This window comes from Stegostoma tigrinum, chromosome 17 (assembly GCF_030684315.1).
Source record: "Stegostoma tigrinum isolate sSteTig4 chromosome 17, sSteTig4.hap1, whole genome shotgun sequence".
Taxonomy (NCBI): Eukaryota; Metazoa; Chordata; class Chondrichthyes; order Orectolobiformes; family Stegostomatidae; genus Stegostoma; species Stegostoma tigrinum.
In genome coordinates, this window is record NC_081370.1 from 11,618,674 (window position 1) to 11,639,564 (window position 20,891).

The window sequence follows — 20,891 nt, forward strand, 5'->3', positions numbered from 1 at the left end:
GAAGGAGGAGGAGCGGGGGAGAGGAGGAGCGGGGGGGAGGAGGAGCGGGGGGAGGAGGAGCGGGGGGGGAGGGGGGAGGAGGAGCGGGGGGGGGGAGGGGGGAGGAGGAGCGGGGGGGGGGAGGGGGGAGGAGGAGCGGGGGGGGGGAGGGGGGAGGAGGAGCGGGGGGGGGGGAGGGGGGAGGAGGAGCGGGGGGGGGGAGGGGGGAGGAGGAGCGGGGGGGGGGAGGGGGGAGGAGGAGCGGGGGGGGGGGAGGGGGGAGGAGGAGCGGGGGGGGGGAGGGGGGAGGAGGAGCGGGGGGGGGGAGGGGGGAGGAGGAGCGGGGGGGGAGGGGGGAGGAGGAGCGGGGGGGGAGGAGGAGCGGGGGGGGGGAGGAGGAGCGGGGGGGGGGAGGGGGGAGGAGGAGCGGGGGGGGAGGAGGAGCGGGGGGGGGGAGGGGGGAGGAGGAGCGGGGGGGGGGAGGGGGGAGGAGGAGCGGGGGGGGGGAGGGGGGAGGAGGAGCGGGGGGGGGGAGGGGGGAGGAGGAGCGGGGGGGGGAGGGGGGAGGAGGAGCGGGGGGGGGGGAGGGGGGAGGAGGAGCGGGGGGGGAGGGGGGAGGAGGAGCGGGGGGGGGAGGGGGGAGGAGGAGCGGGGGGGGGAGGGGGGAGGAGGAGCGGGGGGGGGAGGGGGGAGGAGGAGCGGGGGGGGAGGGGGGAGGAGGAGCGGGGGGGGAGGGGGGAGGAGGAGCGGGGGGGGAGGGGGGAGGAGGGAGGAGGAGGAGCGGGGGAGGAGGGAGGAGGAGGAGCGGGGGAGGAGGGAGGAGGAGGAGCGGGGGAGGAGGGGGGAGGAGGGAGGGGCGGGGGGGAGGAGGAGGGGCGGGGGAGGGGGGAGGAGGGGGGGAGGGGGGAGGAGGAGGGGCGGGGGGAGGAGGAGGGGCGGGGGGAGGAGGAGGGGCGGGGGGGAGGAGGAGGGGCGGGGGAGGGGGGAGGAGGAGGGGCGGGGGGGAGGAGGAGGGGCGGGGGGGAGGAGGGGGGAGGAGGAGGGGCGGGGGGGAGGAGGGGGGAGGGGCGGGGGGGAGGAGGGGGGAGGGGCGGGGGGGAGGAGGGGGGAGGGGCGGGGGGGAGGAGGGGGGAGGGGGAGGGGCGGGGGGGGGAGGGGGAGGGGCGGGAGGGGGAGGGGCGGGGGGGGGAGGGGGAGGGGCGGGGGGGAGGAGGGGGAGGGGCGGGGGGGGGAGGGGGAGGGGCGGGGGGGGGAGGGGGAGGGGCGGGGGGGGGAGGGGGAGGGGCGGGGGGGGAGGGGGAGGGGCGGGGGGGGAGGGGCGGGGGGGGAGGGGGAGGGGCGGGGGGGGGAGGGGGAGGGGCGGGGGGGAGGAGGGGGGAGGGGGAGGGGCGGGGGGGAGGAGGGGGGAGGGGCGGGGGGGAGGAGGGGGGAGGGGGAGGGGCGGGGGGGAGGAGGGGGGAGGGGGAGGGGGGGGGAGGAGGGGCGGGGGAGGAGGAGGGGGAGGGGGGAGGAGGAGGGGAGGGGGGGGAGGAGGAGGGGAGGGGGGGGGAGGAGGAGGGGAGGGGGGGGAGGAGGAGGGGAGGGGGGGGGAGGAGGAGGGGCGGGGGGGAGGGGGGAGGAGGAGGAGGGGCGGGGGGAGGGGGGGGAGGAGGAGGGGGGGGGAGGAGGGGCGGGGGAGGAGGAGGGGGAGGGGGGAGGAGGAGGGGAGGGGGGGGAGGAGGAGGGGAGGGGGGGGGAGGAGGAGGGGAGGGGGGGGGAGGAGGAGGGGCGGGGGGGAGGGGGGAGGAGGAGGAGGGGCGGGGGGAGGGGGGGGAGGAGGAGGAGGGGCGGAGGGGGGAGGAGGGGGGAGGAGGAGGGGCGGAGGGGGGAGGAGGGGGGAGGAGGAGGGGCGGAGGGGGGAGGAGGAGGGGCGGAGGGGGGAGGAGGGGGGAGGAGGAGGGGCGGGGGGGAGGGGGGGGGGAGGAGGAGGGGCGGGGGGGAGGGGGGGGGGAGGAGGAGGGGAGGGGGGGGGAGGAGGAGGGGCGGGGGGGGGGAGAGGAGGAGGGGCAGGGGGGGGGGAGAGGAGGAGGGGCGGGGGGGGGGGAGAGGAGGAGGGGCGGGGGGGGGGAGAGGAGGAGGGGGGGGGGAGAGGAGGAGGGGCGGGGGGGGGGGAGGAGGAGGGGCGGGGGGGGGAGGAGGAGGGGCGGGGGGGAGGAGGAGGGGCGGGGGGGAGGGGGGAGGAGGAGGGGCGGGGGGGGAGGAGGAGGGGCGGGGGGGAGGGGGGAGGAGGCGGGGGGGAGGGGGGAGGAGGAGGGGGGGAGGGGGGAGGAGGAGGGGCGGGGGGAGGGGGGAGGAGGAGGGGCGGGGGGGAGGAGGAGGAGGGGCGGGGGGGAGGGGGGAGGAGGGGGGGCGGGGGGGAGGAGGAGGGGCGGGGGGGAGGAGGAGGAGGGGCGGGGGCGGGAGGAGGAGGAGGGGCGGGGGGGAGGAGGAGGAGGGGGGGGAGGAGGAGGAGGGGCGGGGGGGAGGGGGGAGGAGGAGGGGCGGGGGGGAGGGGGGAGGAGGAGGGGCGGGGGGGAGGGGGGAGGAGGAGGAGGGGCGGGGGGGAGGGGGGAGGAGGAGGAGGGGCGGGGGGGAGGGGGGAGGAGGAGGAGGGGCGGGGGGGAGGGGGGAGGAGGAGGAGGGGCGGGGGGGAGGGGGGAGGAGGAGGGGCGGGGGGGAGGGGGGAGGAGGAGGGGGGAGGGGGAGGGGGGAGGAGGAGGGGGGAGGGGGAGGGGGGGGAGGGGGGGGAGGGGGAGGGGGGGGAGGGGGAGGGGGGGAGGAGGGGGGGGGGAGGGGGGGAGGAGGGGGGGGGGAGGGGGGGGGGAGAGGGGGAGGGGGGGAGGAGGAGGGGGGGGAGGGGGGAGGAGGAGGGGGGGGAGGAGGGGGGGGGGGAGAAGAGGATGGGGCAGAGCGGGGTAGAGGGGAGGGAGAGAGAAGGGAGAGGGGGAGGGGGGAGAGAGAAGGGAGAGGGGGAGTGGGGAGAGAGAGGGAGGTGGGGGAGAGGGGAGGCGGGAGGGAGGAGGGAGGGAGTGGGGAGGAGGGAGGGAGGGGAGAGGGGAGGAGGGAGGGAGGGGAGAGGGGAGGAGGGAGGGAGGGGAGAGGGGAGGAGGGAGGGAGGGGAGAGGGGAGGAGGGTGAGAGAGGGAGGAGGTGGAGAGAGGGAGGAGGGAGAGAGAGGGAGGGAGAGAGAGGGGGGGGGGAGGGAGAGAGAGGGGGGGGGAGGGAGAGAGAGGGGGGGAGGGGGGAGAGGGGGGGAGAGGGGGGGAGGGGGGAGGAGGAGGGGGGGGAGGAGGGGGGGGGGAGGAGGAGGGGGGGGAGGGGGGGGGAGGAGGAGGGGGGGGAGGGGGGGGGAGGAGGAGGCGGGGGAGGGGGGGGGAGGAGGAGGGGGGGGAGGAGGAGGGGGGGAGGAGGAGGGGGGGAGGAGGAGGGGGGGAGGAGGAGGGGGGGGGGAGGGGGGGAGGAGGAGGGGGGGGAGGGGGAGGAGGAGGGGGGGAGGGGGGGAGGAGGAGGGGGGGGGAGGGGGGGGAGGAGGAGGGGGGGGAGGAGGAGGGGGGGGAGGGGGGGGGAGGAGGAGGGGGGGGAGGGAGGAGGAGGGGGGGGAGGGGGGGGGAGGAGGAGGGGGGGGAGGGGGGGGAGGAGGAGGGGGGGGAGGGGGGGGGAGGAGGAGGGGGGGGAGGGGGGGGGAGGAGGAGGGGGGGAGGGGGGGGGAGGAGGAGGCGGGGGAGGGGGGGGGGAGGAGGAGGGGGGGGAGGAGGAGGGGGGGGAGGAGGAGAAGAGGATGGGGCAGAGCGGGGTAGAGGGGAGGGAGAGAGAAGGGAGAGGGGGAGGGGGGAGAGAGAAGGGAGAGGGGGAGTGGGGAGAGAGAGGGAGGTGGGGGAGAGGGGAGGCGGGAGGGAGGAGGGAGGGAGGGAGTGGGGAGGAGGGAGGGAGGGGAGAGGGGAGGAGGGAGGGAGGGGAGAGGGGAGGAGGGAGGGAGGGGAGGAGGGAGGGAGGGGAGAGGGGAGGAGGGAGGGAGGGGAGAGGGAGGAGGGTGAGAGAGGGAGGAGGTGGAGAGAGGGAGGAGGGAGAGAGAGGGAGGAGGGAGAGAGAGGGAGGGAGGGAGGTGAGAGGGAGAGAGAGGGAGGGAGGGAGGTGAGAGGGAGGACGGGGGAAAGAGGGAGGACGGGGGGGAGAGAGGGAGGACGGGGGGGAGAGAGGGAGGACGGGGGAGGGAGAGAGAGCGAGGAGGGGGGAGAGGAGGAGTGGGGGAGAGGAGGAGGGGAGGAGGAGGAGGGGGGAGAGAGGAGCGGGGAGAGGAGGGGGGAAGGGGGAGAGAGGAGGGGGGTGAGAGGAGGGGGGGAGAGGAGAGAGGAGTCGGGGAGAGGAGGAGGAGTGGGGGAGAGGGAGGGGGGAGAGGAGGAGGAGGGAGAGAGGAGCGGGGAGCGGGGGAGAGAGGAGGGGGGAAGTGGGGAGAGAGGAGGTGGGGGAGAGAGGAGGGGGGTGAGAGGAGGAGGGGAGAGAGGAGAGGAGGGGGGGAGGGGGAGAGGAGGGGGGAGAGGAGGGGGGAGAGGAGGGGGAGGGGGAGAGGAGGTGGGGAGGGGGAGAGGAGGTGGGGAGGGGGAGAGGAGGTGGGGAGGGGGAGAGGGAGGGGGGAGGGGGAGAGGGAGGGGGGAGGGGGAGAGGGAGGTGGGGGAGAGGAGAGGAGGTGGGGGAGAGGAGAGGAGGTGGGGGAGAGGAGAGGGGGAGGAGAGGGGGGGGAGAGGGAGGGGGGAGGGGGGTGAGGGAGGGGGGAGGGGGGAGCGGGATGGGGGGAGAGGGAGGGGGGAGGGGGATGGGGGGAGAGGGAGGGGGGGGGGGAGAGGGAGGGGGGAGGGGGATGGGGGGAGAGGGAGGGGGGAGGGGGATGGGGGAGAGGGAGGGGGGAGGGGGATGGGGGGAGAGGGAGGGGGGAGGGGGATGGGGGAGAGGGAGGGAGGGGGGGGGAGAGAGTGGGGAGAGAGAGGTGGGAGCGGGGGAGAGAGGTGGGAGGCGGGGAGAGAGACGGAGGGAGAGATGTCGGGGGGAGAGGGAGGTGGGGGAGAGGGGAGGAGGGAGAGGGTGTGGGAGGGGGGAGGGGGAGAGAGAGGAGGGGGGGAGAGAGAGGAGGGGGGCAGAGAGGTGGGGAGGCAGGGGAGAGAGATGGGGGAAAGAGGGGGGGAGGCGGGGGAGAGAGATGGGGGAGGTGGGGGAGAGAGATGGGAGGGGGGAGAGAGATGGGGGAGGAGGGAGAGAGAGATGGCGGGGGAGAGAGATGGGGGAGGGGGGAGAGAGAAGGCGGGGGAGAGAGAGGGGGGAGGGGCAGGGGCGGCGGGGCAGGGAGGGGGGAGGGGGAGAGAGAGGGGGGAGGGGGAGAGAGAGTGGGGAGGGGGAGAGAGAGCTTTGGGGAGGAGGGGGAGAGGGAGGGAGGGGAGAGAGGGGGGGGAGGGGGAGGGGGTGAGAGCGGGGGAGGGGAGGGAGGTGGGCGAGAGCGGGGGAGGGGAGGGAGGGGGAGAGAGGGGAGGTGGGGTGGAGTGGTTGTGCGTGTGGGGGGGAGGGTTTGTGTTTGTGTGGGGCAGGGGTCTGCGTGTGTTGGGTGGGAGGGGGGTGGAATGGTTGTGCGTGTGGGGAGGTGGAGTGGTTCTGTTTGTTTTGGGGGGAGGGGGTGTGTGTGTGTTGGTGGAGGAGGTTGTGTGTGTGTGGGGGGTAGGGGGTGTGCATGTGTTGGGGGAGGAGGGTGTATGTGGAGGGGAGGAGTTGTATGTGGAGGGGAGGGGTTGTGAGTGGCGGGGAGGGTGTGGGTGGGTGTCAAGGGGGGAGGGGTGAGTGTCTGGGGGGGAGGCTTTGTGTTGGGGGGAGGGTGTGTGTGTTGGGGGGAGGCTGTGTGTGTATGGGAGAGGGTGAGTATCTAGGGGGGAGGGGTGAGTGTCTAGGGGGGGAGGGGTGAGTGTCTAGGGGGGAGGGGTGAGTGTCTAGGGGAGAGGGTGTGTGTGTGTAGGGGAGAGGGGTGGTGTGTGTGGGCGGAGGGTTTGTGTATGTGGGGGGGGAGGGAGGGGTCGTGTATGTCGGGGGGGAGGAGTTGTGTGTGTGTGGTGGTGAGGGTTTGTGCTGGGGGGAGGGTGTCCGTGGGAAGGGTGTGTGAGAGTGTTGGGGAGGAGGGGTTGTGTGTTTGTGTCGGTGGGGGAGGGCTTGTGTGTGTGTGTTGTGGGGAGGGCTTGTGTGTGTGGGGGGAGTGGGTGTGTGGGGTGGAGCAGGGTTTGTCGGGGAGCGAGGATGTGTCTGTCGGGGGGGGTAGAGGATGTGTGTATGGGGGCGGGGGACAGGTTGTGTGTGTGGCGGGGGGAGAGGATGTGTGTGTGTGGTGGGGGAGGGGTTGTGTGTGTGGAGGAGGGGTTGTGTGTGGCGGGAGGATGGGTTATGTGTGGGGTGGGGCAGGGTTTGTGGGCGGGACGGTGTGTGTGTGGGGGTTGGGGGGTGGGCGGGAGGGTGTGTGTGTCGGGGGTGGGGTTGTGTGTGTGTGTTTTGGGGCGGGGTGTCCAGGGGGAGGGTGTGTGTGTGGGCGGGAGGAGGGGTTTTGTGTGTGTGTCTGTGTGTGTGTGTGTGTGTGTGTGTGTCGGGGGGGAGGAGGGGTTTTGTGTGTGGGGGGGGGGTGTGGGGGAGGGTGTATGCGTGTGTGTGGGGGGAGTGGTCGTGTGTGTGGGGGTGGAGGGTGTGTGTGTGGGGGTGGAGGGTTGTGTGGTGGGAGGGATATGGGTGGAGGGGTTGTGTGTTTTGGGGAGGGGTTGTGTCTGTGTGGGGAGGGGTTGTGTGTGTGTGTTGGGGGGAGGGCGTGTGTGGGGGAGGGTGTGTGTGTGTGTGTCGGGAGGGAGGGTGTGTTTGGGGGTGCAGTGGGTGTGTGTGGGGTGGAGGGTGTGATGGTGGGGGTGGAGGGTGTGTGTGTGGTGGGAGGGATATGGGTGGAGGGGTTGTGTGTGTTGGGGAGGGGTTGTGTGTGTGTGGGGGGGAGGGTTTGTGTGTTGGGGCGGAGGGTGTGTGTGTGTGTGGGGGGGGTTGTGTGTGTGTATGGGGGGAGGGGTTGTGTGTGTATGGGGGGTAGGTTGTGTTTTGGGGGGGTAGTGTGTGTGGGTTGGGGGGGTTGTATGTGGGATGGGGGAGGGGATTGTGTGTGGAATGGAGGGGAGGGGTTTGTGTGTGGGTTTGAGGGTAAGGGGTTGTGTGTGGCTTTGGGGGGAGTGTGAGGGGGATTGGGGGAGGGAGTGTGTGGGGGATGGGAGAGGAGTGTGTGTGGGATGGGGGAGGGATCTGTGTGTGGGCTGGGGGTTAGGGAGGGGAGGGGGTTGTGTGTGGGTTGGGGGGATGAAGGGGAGGGGGTTGTGTGTTGGTTGTGGGGGAGGGGAGGGGTGTGTGTGGGGGGGAGGGGTGTGTGTGGGATGGGGGGAGTGGAGTGTGTGGGAGTGGGATGGCGGGGGAGGGGAGGGGGTGTGCATGGGATACGGGGGGAGGGGAGGGGAGGATGTGCAGGTTGGGGAGGGGAGTGTGGAGAGCGATCATATACTCCCTGCAGTGTGGAAACATGCCCTTCGGCCCACCATCTCCACACCGAATCTCAGAGCATCCCAGACCCACCGCCCTGTAACCCACCTAATCTACACATTCCTGAAAACTATGGGACAATTTAGCATAACCCATCCACCCAGCCTGCATATCTTTGTACTGTGGCAGGGAGTGCGGGGGTTGGTCTGGGTAGTGGGGTGGAGGGGTTAGTGCGGATGGAAGGGCGGAATGTGGGTTTAGTGTGAATGGGTGGAAGTGAGTGGATTCGTGAGTGTGGGTGGGTAAATGGGGGTGGTGGGGAGTATGGGTGAAGGTTGGGGAGGTGTGCATTGCAGTGGAATGTGGATAGCAGGGAGTGGTGGTAGGGTGGGAGTGTGTGTTGGGCGAGTGTGGATGGAGGTTGGGGGACGAGGATATGGGTGGTTTGGGGGTGGGGGCATTGAAGGGGAGCAGGGGTTGGGATGGATTGCGGACGGGGGGGAGCGTAATTAGGGAGGAATGTGGGTAGGGGTGGACTGTGGTTGGGGTAGTGTGGTATTGTGTGTTGGGATTGAGGGAAGTAGTGTGGATGAAGGAGTTGGGGGCAGAGAATGGGTTTTGCTGGGGGGAAAAGAGCGGGGTGGGAGAGAGTGGTTATGGGGAGACAATGGGGGTGGGGGGGACAAGGAGAGAGAATGGAGGAGGGGGGAGAGAGAGAGAGAAAGAATGGGGAGGGAGGTGGGGAAGGAGGAGAGAGAATAGGGGTAGGGGCAGGAGGGGTGAGAGTGTGGGGGAAGGAGGAGGAGAGAGTGAGGGGGTGAAGAGGAGGATGAGTATGCAGGAGGAGGAAGAGGAGAGAATGGGTGGGAGGAGGAGGTTTAAGATTGCAGGAGAAAGAACTAAAAGGTGCTTGGGGGGGCAGCTTTTTCACGCAGAGGGTGGTGAAAGCAGGTATAGGTACAATATTTAAAAGGCATACACAAGGATACACAAATAGGAAAGATTAGAGGGATGTTTGCAGGCAAATGGGATTAAATCTGTTGAAGATCTCTGGTCATTTTGGTCAAGTTGGATCTCATTCTGTGCTGTATCCCTCTGACTCTAAGCCCCGGAGTTGCGCCCTGATATCCTCCGGATCTGAGGCAAGAGATTCACCACTGGCAGACACTGCCTTTTTTTCCAGTGAGTAGGAGAAAGAGGAGGAACTAGAGTCCAGATTCCAGTGGAATCTGAACCACAGCCTCACGTATGCTGTCAGGAGCCAACAACATACAGGTCCTGGAGTGTGGCCTTCTCTTTGTACACCAGCCACCACAAGGCTGAGTCCCCACATCAAGCTGAGCAAGGCAAGACTCCAGGTTGAGCACCTCCTCTTTCAACTCCTAAATCCTGGATTTCTGCCCCTGTTGACCTCCATGCATATTGCTGCCAGAATACACACGTGAGTCTTGCCCACATCCCACCATACTGTGAAGAAGGGGAAGACCCCTCCCCCATTGCTCCCTTCTCCAGTCAGCCCAGAAGTGACAAAATGAGTCCCAAAACTGCTCATTCTCATTCTCCAACAGCAGTTTGTTAAAGGGCCCGAACGCAGCAAGTTCTCACCAGCTTATGATTGGTGTAAGGTGCCTACTGCAATGTAGGCTTTTGGAACACAGGAGGTCTACACCATGGAAACATACAGGCGATCTATTCTGGAGACTAGGCTTCTAAAAGGTGAAAGTGATTAGAGTCAGGATGGAAATTCCACTAGAGGTATACCAAGTCAAGGAACTTGACCAACTTGCCCACTGATGGTGGGCACCACCATGATCCCTCCTCTCAAGGTTGAGACTAAATTCTCCCTTGACTTTCCCTTCCTGAATGGAGCTTCCTTGAAGAAGATTGTCTGATCCCTGAGAAATGAGAGGATACAAAATCCACACAGTGTCTTTCTGCTATTGTTGATATTGAAGCTGGCTATGGGTATTTTCATGGCAATAATATTATGTCACCGTCACCAGTTTAACACTTGGTGGGGGGAGGGAGTCTTCTTTGCCCTCCAATCCCTGGGATACTGCACAGGAACACTCAGCGCTGCTGCCTCATGTTCCTGTCCTATCCTGGGACTGCTAGCATCTGCCTGGCCAACATGACCAGGAGTGGTATAGAACCCCAGTATTTATTTTAAATCAGACAGAAGAACTGTAAGTGGATGGAGTCAGGCTCACACAGATACAGGGTTTTGGTTTTCTTTTCACTTGGGGTTTGGATTTGACTGTTAAAGTTGATAGATACAGATCTCTCTGTTGCAGCAAAGAGTCTTGAGTTCTGTCTCTTTGATAGATTGTTTCTATCGTTCCTTTTTCACAGACTGGAAGGGAGACAGAACGTGAAGAAAATCTATTCTGTTGAATTTGCCTTTGCCAAAGGTGTGCTAATGGGATGCTGCTAAATTAGAAGAGTCAACAATTAAAATAAAGTTTATTTTGGTTAAGCCCAGTAGTGCACAATTGAATCATTTCTGGAACACAGTGCCATTAAACAAAAGATAAGGGTCTTGGTTGTCTCCTTGATTTATTTTGTTGGGATTTGGTCTGGTCCACAGCAACACTTCCATCACACACTCCCAAGACAAGGACAGCACAGGGTTAGATACAGAGTAAAGCCTCTAAACAGTCCCCATTAAACAATTCCAGGTTGGGCACAGCCCAGGGACAGATACCCAGGAAAGCCTCATCTACTCTTTTAATCTGAAAGTGATGTTTCCTCTTTATGGTCCCCAAATATTCCCAGGACAGGGACAGGATGGGGTTAGATACAGGGTAAAACTCTCTCTTTTAACCTGAAAGTAAGGCTCCATCAACATGCTTACATTAAACATTCCCAGTTCAGGGACACTGCAGTTAGTCAATGATTTCAAATTGCCATTTGAGAGAGGGATTTCATTCCAGAACGTTGACATTTTATGAACATACCAGAGTTTAGTTATGACTTGATGTGTGCTGAATATTTTCTTTTTAAATAGGCCTGACTGTTGGCCTAGAGAGAGCTCTTTCACCTGGAAATGGTCTCTCAGTAGTTCGAGGCTCTAGGCAGAATAGAGCACAACACACTCCCTTATCTAGGTGGCCAAAGAATCATAGGACTTTACAGTATGGAAACAGACCCTTTGGTCCAACTTGTTTCTGTGAACCATGTATCCCGAAATAATCTAGTTCCATTTGCCAGCACTTGGCCCATATCCCTCTAGATCTTTCCTACTCGTGTACACGTTCAGATGCCTTTTAAATGTTGTAATGCAACTAGTTTCTACCACCTCTTGTGGTGGTTCATTCCACACATGCACCACCCTCTGCATGAAAAAGTTGCCCCTTAGGTTCCTTAGAAGTCTTACCCCTGTCACCTTCAACCTATGCCTCTAGTTTTGAACTCTGCTACCCTAGGGAAAAGACCTTGGTTAGTCACCCCATGCATGACCTCTGTAAGATCACCCCTCAGCCTCTGACACTACAGGGAAAATAGCCCCAGCCTATTCAGCTCAAACTCTCCAAACCTGGCAACATCCTTGTAAATCTTTTCTGAACCCTTTCAAATTTCACAGCATCCTTTCTACAGCAGGGAAACCAGAACTGAACACAGATTCCAAAAGTGGCCTAACCAATGTCCTGTACAGCCACAACACAACCTCCCAACTCCTATACTCAGTGCACTAGCCAACAAAAGTAAACATACCAAACACCTTCTTCACTATCCTATCTACCTGAGACTTCACTTTCGAGGAACTGTAAACGTACACCCCCCAGGGCCTTACGAATAAGGGTACAAGTTTGCCTTTCCAAAATGCAGCACCTGACGTTTATCTGAATTAAACTCCATCTGCCACATCTTGGCCCACCTGACCAAGGTCAAGTTGTACTCTGAATAACCTTCTTTGCTGTCCACTATGCCTCCAATTTTGTGTCACCTGCAAACTTACTAAGCATGCCTATGTTCACATCCAAATCATTAAACAGACCCCTTGGTCCAACTCGTGAATGCCAACTGGGTATTCCAAATGCAATTAATTCCATTTGCTTGGATTTGATCCATATCCCTCTAAATCTTTCCTATCCAAGCACCTGTCCAAATAAGTGGTAAATGTTGTAATATTGCCCACTTCTATCACTTTATCTGACAGCTCATTCCATGTACACACCACCCTCTGTGTGCAAATGTTAACCCTCCCACACCCTGGTCCTTTTTATATCTTTACCTCCACACCTTCAACCTATTCCTTTCAGTTTTAGACTCCCCCGACTTTGGAAAAAGACCTCGGGTGTGCATTTTACCTATGCCTCTAATATGTTATGAACCCTATAATGTCACCTCTCAGTTTCCAAAATTCCATGGAAAAAAAACAGCAGTCTATTCAGCATCTCTTTTTAACTGAAACCTTCCAGTCCTGGCAACATCCTTGTAAATTTTGTCTATACCTTTTCTAGTTTAGCAATGTCCTTCCTATAGCAGGGCAAACAGAATTGTATACAATATTCTAAAAGCAGCCTCAACATTAGGTCCAACTCCTGTACTCAATTCTCTGACCAATGAAGGCAAACATAAAATATTTTAACAGATTAAGTGGAGGTAATTGATTCTATGGCACTCTCAGAAGAGGAGCAGATCTGTTCTTCCCGCTACCCTGGCAAATATTTTCCTCTTACTGGCATTAGTGCATAACTGTTTGGGGGAACCTCCTGTGCACAAATGAACTGCAGGATTTTCTATATTGGAATGGTGACCACGCCTTAAAAGCACTACACAGCCAATGAAGTAGTATTTGAAAGGCCTATGATTGTGAACAGTGAGGCCTTTTTAAAAGTCTGTATTTGGAATTAGAGATAACGTCAAAAAAAAGACAGAAAAAAAGTAACAAAGAATTTATTTAAACAAATAAGAATCTCCTGAGTATGCATTTCTGACAGCAAAGTGCAATGAATAGTCTCTGACTACGACAGCAGCAGAGGGATTGGTTTCAAGGTTCACTGTTACACCTTGTTGGGAACAAGCTGGAAGGTGGCCAAGTGATTTGAGCTGGTGATTCCATGTTTTCTGTGGTCAAGTTCCATGTTTGTGTTGGATTGTCTGTGCTAAAAGGACAGAGTGCAACACTGTGCTTTAACTCTGTCCTCCCAATGCTTCCTACAGCACTGCCCGACAGGACAATGAGTCATTGGTACCACCTAGTGAACTGAAGGATCAGTGATGGAGCTAGGATCCTGAGAAGATCAGATTCAATAAGTTTATGTATGAGAGCTGACAGGAATCATGTCCTGTGAGAGGGGTTGGGCTCTGACTCGGGACTGCGCCCTGGGACAGGATTGCATGGGGTCTGATTGGGAATGGTGTCCTGAGATGGGATGGGGGAAGGGTCTGGCAGGGAATTCTACACTAGGACAATGGCAGGGGTGTGGGCTATCCGTTCTGAAGAAGGGTCACTGGACCTGAAACGTTAGTTTTGATTTTTTTTCTCTCCATACATGCTGCCAGACCTGCTGAGCATTTCCAGCAGAGAGAGAGAGTGAGAGAGAGAGTGTGTGTGTGTGTGTGTGTGTGTGTGTGTGTGTGAGAGACGACGGGTTAGGGGGTGGGTACTGACAGGGTAGGTGAAGAGGTGGGTGACAATGGGGTGGGTTAGGGAGTGGATATGGAGGTGGGTGAGGGGTTGGGTGATGATGGCGTGAGTGAGGGGGGGTGTGATGACTGGTTGGGTGAGGCGGTGGGTGATGATGGGGTGGGTTAGGGGTTGGGTGATGACAGAGTGGGTGAGGGGTTGGGTGGTGAGGGGCTGGGTGGTGAGGGGGTGGGTGATGAGGGGGTGGGTGATGAGGGGGTGGGTGATGAGGGGGTGGGTGTTGAGGGGGTGGGTGATGAGGGGGTGGGTGATGAGGGGGTGGGTGATAAGAGGGTGGGTGATGAGGGGGTGGGTGATGACAGGGTGGGTGATGACAGGGTGGGTGATGACAGGGTGGGTGATGACAGGGTGGGTGAGGGGTTGGGTGGTGACAGGGTGAACAATGATGAAGTTGCCTTGATGCTGTCGGGCTGACCTGGTGGTTGAATGCACGGCTGCCATGAGTTTAAATGACAGGCCGGACGTTCTGTGGTTTCACCGAATGCAGCGACTGTTTGGTCTCATCCCACAGGCAGACAGTGGACAGTTGATGTTTGAGGGTCTCCACCAGTGAGTTGCGTTTGATGCTCCTCTGCAACTCCCTCCCAGAGTCCTGATGCACTTCCCGGGATTTCCTGTGAGGTTGACGCCCTAGTCTCCGTGCAGTCCCTGTCAAGGTGGTATTGCGCAGTAGCCTCTTGCTCGGCACTAGATTGCTGGTCTGATGGATTGCTGCTGTCCTCCCACTCACTCCTTTCAGCATGGACAGTCTGCCTGGTCTCACAGGTAGTTTTAACACTCTCTCACACCTTGCTGTAGTTGGGCCCCCTCTCAGTAATGCGGGCTGTATCTCAAGGGAGTGTGAGAGATTGGAGAGCCCCTGCTCAGTATTTCTGCCATCTCTGTCAAGAAACCAGATTTCTGTGACTATTCAGCACCAGACACTGTTTCCACAAGTGAAAGATGAAAGTGTTTGTGGTGCTGGGCTTTACTTTGCAAGATGGTGCTTATGAGACAAGCCGAGATACCAAGGGAGCCTACTATAGCAATCACTAAAAACTGGTGGAAAGGCAGAGAAACTGATGCAAAATGGTTCTTGGAATGCTTGCCTTTATCTTAACAGCTCGAACTATTCTCTTGACATGAGAACTTTCCCAAGAAGGTAGCAGGAAGTACCCTTTCCCTCTCTAAAAATATCTTCCAGGGAGAGGTATTAACCTGTCACTTGGTTGGAAATTTCCAAACTGAGATTGACAGGGGTTTTCCCCTCAGGGAAAGGCTCAAGATCCAAGGGAAGTGGAGTGAGTTAAGGTATGGCTCAGCGAGGATATAACTGAACGGCGGAACAGACTTGACGGGCTGAATGGCCTCCTCTTACCAGACACCTGGTTTAAGGTGTGAAGGCCTTTGCCAATCGAGGGGCTCAAGGGTGTCTCTGTCAGGAACTGTACCTACCTCCAGATTGCCATCCACAGATACCAGCTGTTGGTGTGGATGGTTTCATTCTGGACCCTCTCCTGTGTCTCATAATCACCAAGTGGATGAAAGTACTTACCCTTTCTGCTCCAGCCCAGTGTCCATGCTGACCAGTGAGGCTGTTGCCATGGTGAAGGTGCCCACAGGCCTTTGGCATCGTCCTCTGCTGTTCTGGATCCTTGGTTGGCTGCCAATACACTGTCCCCCTTCGAGTGACTCATTGACGTCAGAAGATATGGCCAGATTTGTTCTGTTTGCAGAGGACAACCAAGTTTATTCAAAGATTAAAGTGGACCCAGGAGGAGAAAGTCTTGGGACAGACTCCTGGCATGGGCCTAGTGAGGCAGACCTGACCAAACTCATCCTCTGGTTATGAATAATGCCCAGCTGTGCACAAGCGTTGTCTCTTGGACTGTTTCAGAAGCTGACACTTCCTCTGTTCTAAACAGGCTCCTCCTCAAATGCCTCACTGCACAGTTCTGCATGAGGAAAGAAACACACCTGGCTCAATGACTATAACCACCACTCCCAGTTTCAGGAATAGCTAGGTGGGTTGAGAACCACCTCACAGAGATGTCTGCAAGCTTGGCAAAGGAAGGCGCTGAAATGAACCTGCATGGTGGAAGATTGCTCAAACTAAAATGACTACCTATGTTTGTAAAACACATTGCAGTGCTTCCAAAGTAACAGTCATAACAACGTAAGGGGCTACAGGAAAGAATCCCCCCCCAAAACCTGCACTATAGCCTGGAATGTGCAGGGGGAAATGCCATGTAATAGAGAGCACTGTTTTTATTTGTTGTGTTCACTTACGTCGAGGCTCCTTCTGTTACCACACTCATCGTCTGTGGCTCAGTGCTGTCTGCTGGCAAGGACTGCTCTGCAGATTGGAGGTAATCTGTGACTAGAACAAACATTTTGCAAGTTGAGATTCAGAAGATAAAACATAAATTCAGATTACTGATCCGTAGCTGAGGAAAATAAACACTTTTTAAAACATATAATTATTCTTATGTACACACCTCACCATTCTAAACATGCAAACAAGGAACAAGAGTTCTCTGGCCCAAAGTCTGCTCTACCATTCAATAAGATCATGGCTGATGTGATTTTAACCTCAACTCTGCATTCCTGCATACCTCCAATAACCATACACGCTCCTGGCAATCAATAACCTATCAAGGTCTGCCTAGAAAATATTTAAAGATCCGGCATCTACTGCATTTTGAGGAAGGGAATTCCAAAGACTCACAACCCTCTGAGGGAAAAAGAAGTTTCCTGATCTCTTTTTAAATGGACACCTCCTTATTTGCAAACAATGGCCTCTAGTTCTAGATTGTCCCATGAGAGGAAACTTTTTTTCACATCCACCTGGTCAAGTCCCATCAGGATCTTGTATGTTTCAGTCAAGTCACCTCTGATGCACAGTGGTTAGCACAGCTGCCTCACAGCACCAGGGACACAGGTTTGATTCCAGCCTCAGGTGGCTGTTTGCATGGAGTTTGCATGTTCTCCCCACGACTGCAATGGGTTTCCTTTGGATGCTACAGTTTGCTCCCACTGTCCAAAGATGTGCAGGTTAGGTGGGTTGGCCATGGGAAATGCAAGGTTACAAGGATAGGGTGGAAGGGGCAGGTCTGTGCAGGATGGTCTTCCAAGGATGGCTGTGGGCTTGATGGGCCAAATGGCCTGCTTCCACACTGTAGGGAAGCTATGATTCTTCTACACTCTAGAGGACACAAGCAAGTACATTCAACCTTCCCTCAAAAGACAATCCACACATTCTAATTATTAGTCCAGTAAGACTTCTCTGAATTGTTTCCATTGCATTTACATCCTTCTGTATTTATGGTTCCCAGTCTTGTACACAGTACATAGAACATAGAACTGTACAGCTCAGGAACAGGTCCTTTGGCCCAGAATGCTGCGCCAAACATGATACCAAATTAAACTAATATCTCTTCTGCCTGCCATTAGTCCATATCTCTCCATTCCTTGAATATTCATGCACTGATCTAAAAGTCCCCAAATACCCTTATCGTATCTGCTTTCACCACCATCCCTGGAAGCACATTCCAGACTCCCACCACTTGCTGTATAAAAAAAACTTGCCCCTCATGTCTCCTTTGAACTTACCCACCTCACCTCAAATGCATACCCCCTAGTATTAGACATTTCAACTCCGGGAAAAAGATTCTACCATCAACACTATCTACGGGCTCATAATTTTATGGACTTCAATCAAGTCTCCCCTCAGCCTCTGCTGCTCCAGAGAAAACAACCTGAGGTTTTCTAGCCTCTCCTTTTAGCTCATGCCCTCTAATCCAGGCAGCATCCTGGTAAACCTCTTCTGCATGCTCTTCAAAGCCTCCACATCCTACCTGTAATGTGGTGACCAGAACTGAATGCAATGCTCTAAGTGTGGCCTAACCAAACTCTTATAAAGCTGCAGCATGACATCCTGACTCTTGTACTCAATTCCCCGACCAATAAAGGCAAGCATGTTATATGCCTTCTTTACCGCCTTATCTACATGTGTGCCCACTTTCAGGGAGCAATGGACTTGAACCCCAAGATCCTTCTATACATCAATGCTGTTCAGGGTCCTGCCATTAACTGTATATTATTTCTGAACATTTGATCTCCCAAAATGCAGCACCTCACACTTACCTGGATTAAACTCCACCTGCCATTTCTCTGCCCATATTTGCAACTGATCTATATCCCACTGTATTGTTTGACAACCATATACACTAGCCACCACTCCACCAATCTTTATATTGTGTGTAATATTACTAATCCACTCACTGGGTGAGGCAATGGCCTAGTGGTATTATTGCTGGACTGCTGATCCAGATGATGCCCTAGGGAAATGGGTTCAAATCCCTCCAGGGCAGATGATGGAATTTGAAATCATTAAGCATCTGGAATTAAAGATTTTAATGATATCTAATTATTAATTTTCAGAAAAACCCATCTGGTTCAATAATGTGCTTTAGGGAAGGAAACTGCCGCCCTTACCTGGTCTGGCCTACATGTGACTCCAGACCCACAGCAATGTGGTTGACTCTAATTCGCCTCAGGATAATTAGGGATGGGAAATAAATGCTGGGCAAGTCAGCAACACCCTCATCCCATACATGAATAAAGAAAATCTACATTTTCATCCAAGTCATTAACATACATCATAAACAGCAGAGTACGGATCCCTGTGGAACAGTCTGAAAAATATTCTTCCACCACTACCCTCTGTCTTCTATGGACAAGCCAATGCTGAATCCATGCATCCAAGTCACGGTGGATCCCATGCATCTTAATCTTCCAGATGAGCCTACAATGGGTGACCTTATCGAAAGCCTTACTAAAATCGATGTAAACGACATCCACCGCCCTACCCTTATCCATCACCTTTGGCATCACCTCGAAAATTTCAATCAAGTTAGTAAGACATGATCTACCCCACACAAAGCCATGCTGACTGGCGCTAATTAGGCCGTGCTTCTCCAAATGTGCATAAATCCTATCCCAAAGAATTTTCTCTAATAGCTTCCCAACCACTGATGTGAGACTCACTGGTCTATAGTTTCCTGGATTATCTCTATTTCTCTTCTTGAATTTAGGAAAAAAAATTAGTGACTCACCAGTCCTCCAGGATCTCTCTGGTGGCTAGCAAGGATTCAAAGATCTTAGTAAAGGCCCCAGCAATCTCCTCTCTTGCCCCTCTCAATAACCTGGGTAGATACCATCAGGCCCAGGGATTTATCCACCTTAATGCTCTTCAAGAAATCCAACACCACTTCTTTCTTGATCGCAAAATACCCGAGCATATAAGTATGCTCCACACAAATCTCAGTAACATCCATATCCTTTTCCTGAGTGAATACCAAAGCAAAGTACTCATTTAGGATTTCATCACATTCTCTGACTCCAAGCACAAGTTCCCTCTGTTATCCTTGAGTGGTCCTACCTTTTCCCTAGTTATCCTTTTGTTTTTAATGTATCTATAGAATGCCTTGAGATTCACTTTAACCCCATTTGCCACAGTCATTTCATTGGCCCCTTTTTGCTTTCCTAATTCCCTGCTTAAGTATTTTCCTGCTTTACTTTTATTCCTCATGTGCCCTATTCAAATTTAGCTTCTGAAACTTAAATATGCTTCTTTTTACCTTTTGACTAAATTCACAACCTTCCTCATTATCCAAGGGTCTCTTACCTTTCCATCCTTGTCCTTTCTCCTTACTGGAAGATGCTGGTCGTAAACTCTCTCCAGCAGGTCTTTAAACAGTTCCCACATGTCAAATGTGAACTTGCCTGATAAACAACTCCACCCAATTAACACTCCCTAGCTAATATAACTTTCCCTTCCCCCATTTTAGTTCCTTCCTGCCATGTCCTGACTTACCTTGTTCGTAGTTATCTTAAAACTTAAGGAGTTACAATCACCGTTTCCAAAATGTTCTCCCACTGAAAGGTCAGTCACCTGGCCAGGCTCATTAGCCAATACAAGGTTCTGCATGGCCCCTCCTCTAGTTGGGCTATCCACACACTGTTTCAAGAAGTCCTCTTCGATGTACTTAACAAATTCTGCCCCATTTAAGCCTCTTGCTCTAAGGGAGTCCCAGTTAATATTGGGGAAGGTAAAGTCACCCAGTATGACAACTCTTTTTATTGCACCTTTCCATTATACCCCAGATGCAGTCTCACCAATGCCCTGAAGCATAACTTCCTCACTCTTGCATTCAATTCGCCTTGCAATAAACCACAATATCCGATTCACATTCCAAATTATTTGCTGTACCTGAATACCAACCTTCACGCACTAGGACACCCAGATCTTTCTGCATCTCTGAGCTCTCTAACCTTTGACCATTTAGACAAATGCTTCTGCTTTGTTATTTCTGTCGAAGTAGATAATTTTACATTTTCCCATAAAAACAGAAACTGCAAGTGAAACTCAGTGGGGCTAGCAGCATCAGAGGGAAGAATGCAGAGTCAGAGTCAATGTTTCAAATCCAGTGACTCTTCTCTTGAACTATTAGCAGCTAGGAAAATTGGGCATTTGGGAGAGTGGGTGGAGAGATGAGGTGGAGGATAGGTGGAGACAGCGTTCGGAGCGAGAGCGATGGATAGATAGATATGAAAGGAGTTGGTAAACAAGGAGATTATGCAGAACTGGCCAGGACAGAAGAGAAGCTGAATAAGATACTAAGAGTTGCGAATAGGAGAGCTGTATAGAAAACAATCCATATAATGTGATTATTTGTTTAGAAGTAAGTGAGAATGGTTGACTGTGCTGAAAAGAATCCAAGTCATAATAGGATTGGGTGTGGGGTTGGTAAAAATAACAGAAGGATGGAATCAAACTCTAAACTTATGGAACTGGATATTGAATCTTGAAGGATCTGGATGTAAGTTTGCTCACTGAGCTGGAAGATTTGTTTTCAGACGTTTCGTCACCATTCTGGGTAACACCATCAGTGAGCCTCCAGTGAAGTGCTGGTGTTATGTTCCACTTTCTATTTGTGTGTTTAGGTTTCCTTGGGTTGGTGATGTCATTTCATGTGTTGGTGATGTCATTTCCTTTTTTTCTCAGGAGGGTGGTAGATGGGCTCCAAATCAATGTGTTTGTTGATGGAGTTCCGGTTGGAATGCCATGTTTCTAGGAATTCTCATGCATGTCTCTGTTTGGCTTGTCCTAGGATGGATGTGTTGTCCCAATCAAAGTGGTGTCCTTCCTCACCTGTATGTAAGGATACTAGTGATAGCGGGTCATGTCTTTTTGTGGCTAGCTGATGTTCATGTATCCTGGTGTCTAGCTTTCTGCCTGTTTGTCCAATGTAGTGTTTGTCACAGCTCTTGCAAGGTATTTTGTAAATGATGTTAGTTTTGCGTGTTGTCTGTATAGGGTCTTTTAAGTTCATTAGCTGCTGTTTTAGTGTGTTGGTGGGTTTGTGGGCTACCATGATGCCAAGAGGTCTGAGTATACATAGAAAGCGGAACATAACACCAGCACTTCACCGGAGGCTCACTGATGATGTTTCCTAGAATGGTGACGAAACGTCTGAAAACGAACCTTCCAGCTCAGCGAGTAAACTTACATCCACAACCTCAACCTGAGCTACAAATCTTCTCAAAACTTGCTAATCTTGAAGGCTTTAGGGACCCCAAGCAGAAAATGAGGAGCTGTTCTTCCAGCTTGAGCTGACTCTTGCTGGAGCACTGCTGCAAGCCTGAGACAGAAATGCTGGCAAGGGAACACA

At 56.3% G+C, this 20,891-nt stretch overlaps 1 protein-coding gene across 4 annotated transcripts in view; it reads right to left on the reverse strand.

Annotated features, from left to right (window-relative positions):
- Positions 1 to 13,515: 13,515 nt before the first annotated feature.
- Positions 13,516 to 20,891, reverse strand: part of LOC125459473 (cytosolic carboxypeptidase 2-like) — a 63,478-nt gene continuing 56,102 nt past the window's right edge. For all 4 annotated transcript variants that reach the window (XM_059651944.1, XM_059651941.1, XM_059651943.1 and 1 more), the window contains 3 exons: positions 15,445 to 15,535; positions 14,711 to 14,881; positions 13,516 to 14,057 (listed from right to left, as the gene is read on the reverse strand). In XM_059651944.1, coding sequence (XP_059507927.1) covers positions 13,622 to 14,057; positions 14,711 to 14,881; positions 15,445 to 15,535 — 698 coding nt within the window. In that variant the 3' untranslated portion in view covers positions 13,516 to 13,621. The remainder of the gene's footprint in view (positions 14,058 to 14,710; positions 14,882 to 15,444; positions 15,536 to 20,891) is intronic.